At 64.5% G+C, this 1743-nt stretch overlaps 1 protein-coding gene across 1 annotated transcript; it reads right to left on the bottom strand.

Moving 5' to 3' along the window:
• Nucleotides 1–819: 819 nt before the first annotated feature.
• On the bottom strand, nt 820–1540 carry LOC105986378 (epoxide hydrolase 1-like; the record flags this gene model as incomplete). The annotated part of the gene is made up of 3 exons (XM_013017271.1): nt 820–902; nt 1004–1212; nt 1362–1540. Coding segments are annotated over 3 exons (471 nt in total), but the record flags the coding sequence as incomplete, so codon positions are not given.
• Nucleotides 1541–1743: the final 203 nt, after the last annotated feature.

Raw genomic sequence — 1743 nt, 5'->3', positions numbered from 1 at the left:
GAGGTGTGGGCCTCAGGCTGGCCCCAGGACGGAGGTGTGGGCCTCAGGCTGGCCCCCAGGACCGAGGTGTGGGCCTCAGGCTGGCCCCCAGGACCGAGGTGTGGGCCTCAGGCTGGCCCCCAGGACCGAGGTGTGGGTGCTGCACAGGAACAGGGTCTGGCACCCCTCTGCCTGCACCCCGCTCCCCACCCTCAGCTCCTACAGCCTCACTGTGGAGCAAAACAACCCTCCCACATCTACAGGGCCAGTCTATGAGCATCTCCCTCCAAGACGTGGGTCTAGCGAGGTCTCAGTGAGACAAAACAAGACACCCTGACAGAACATGCACATGTGAACGTGCACACATGCACGCATGCACACACGCACACATGTGCACGTGCACTCACATGCACACGCACTTTGTGGTGCTCAGAAGCAGGGCTTCATGCACACTAAGTGAGCGCTCTGGGACTGAGCCACCGTCCTGTCCACAGTGCTGCTAACAAGCACACAGGTGTGAAGTGCTGCAGACCTCCACGCGTCCCGCCTGTCGAGTCCGGCACACCACCCCACGGCAGGGCTGGGGCGCAGCCCCCGGGCAGGAGCCGGCTTGCACACGGAAACGCAGCAGCACACGGTGACCCTTCCCATGGGGCCTCAGGGGTCGAGGGCCCAGGGTCAGCAGTGGGGTCACCCCCAGGACGCAGGGTCAGCAGAGAAGACCCCGTGCCCTGGGTGGTCTTCTGGGGAAATGGGGTGTACTTTGCTCGGTGGCACTTTGGGGCTGATGGGTGATGTCATTCATCACCAGACAGGGGCCCGTCTCCACCACCAGACAGGTCAGTAGTGACCCCCGGCCTCCACCACCAGACAGGTCAGTAGTGACCCCCGGCCTCCACCACCAGACAGGTCAGTAGTGACCCCTGGCCTCCACCACCAGACAGGTCAGTAGTGACCCCCTCCCCGCAGGGTCAGTAGGAGACTGGTCCCTGCCTGTTGTCCACCTGTCCCCCCCCCCACTCACCCACGGTGTCCGGCTTGGTGGCCTGGATGTGCAGGTACCCGCTCTCCCTCATGATGTTGTAGAACACCTTCTCCTTGACCGGAAACAGCAGCTCCATGTCCCTGTCCGTGAAGCCCAGGAATCTCCCGAAGCGCGGTCCCAGGAGCAGCGACAGGGTTTGGAAGTTTCTCAAGATCAAAGCCATGTTCAAGTGCAGGCCCTTCACGTGGCTGAGGGCAGAGAAGAGGCCAGGCCAGGCCGCAGGCTGAGGCGCTGGGCAGAGTGTCAGGGCACCCCTCCCACCCCTCCGCTCCCCTGGCACAGCAGCCCCGCCCCGGGAGCCCTAGCCACGCACACGCCGGTGCCTGGCACCACCCACCTGGGCGCTAGCTGGGCCATGTTGGTGCAGATCAGGGACCCCCAGTCCCCCCCTTGAATGTAGAAGCTCTGGAAGCCCAGGCGCCGCATCAGCTTGTAGAAGATCCTGGCGGTGGCCACAGAGTCGAGGCCTGGTGTGAGGGGACAGGCAGTGTTGTCATGGGGGGGGTCCCCAGGTACCTGTGAAGTCCCCCATACCCACCTCCCTCCATACAGAGGTGACGGTTCACGGGAGGGGTCCCCGGGCACCTGTGAAGCCCCCCCATACCCACCTCCCTCCACACAGAGGTGATGGTTCACGTTGGGGGGGGTTGTCCCCAAGGTGGGGTCCCGCAGCTGCAGGAGGCGGGGCTGAGGGTCTGGGCCATGCTCAGGGGGAGAGC

Source organism: Dipodomys ordii, unplaced genomic scaffold (assembly GCF_000151885.1).
Source record: "Dipodomys ordii isolate 6190 unplaced genomic scaffold, Dord_2.0 Scaffold35, whole genome shotgun sequence".
NCBI classification, from domain to species: Eukaryota; Metazoa; Chordata; class Mammalia; order Rodentia; family Heteromyidae; genus Dipodomys; species Dipodomys ordii.
The sequence above is the reverse complement of the archived record's forward strand: the minus strand, read 5'-3'. Positions and strand labels throughout refer to the sequence as shown.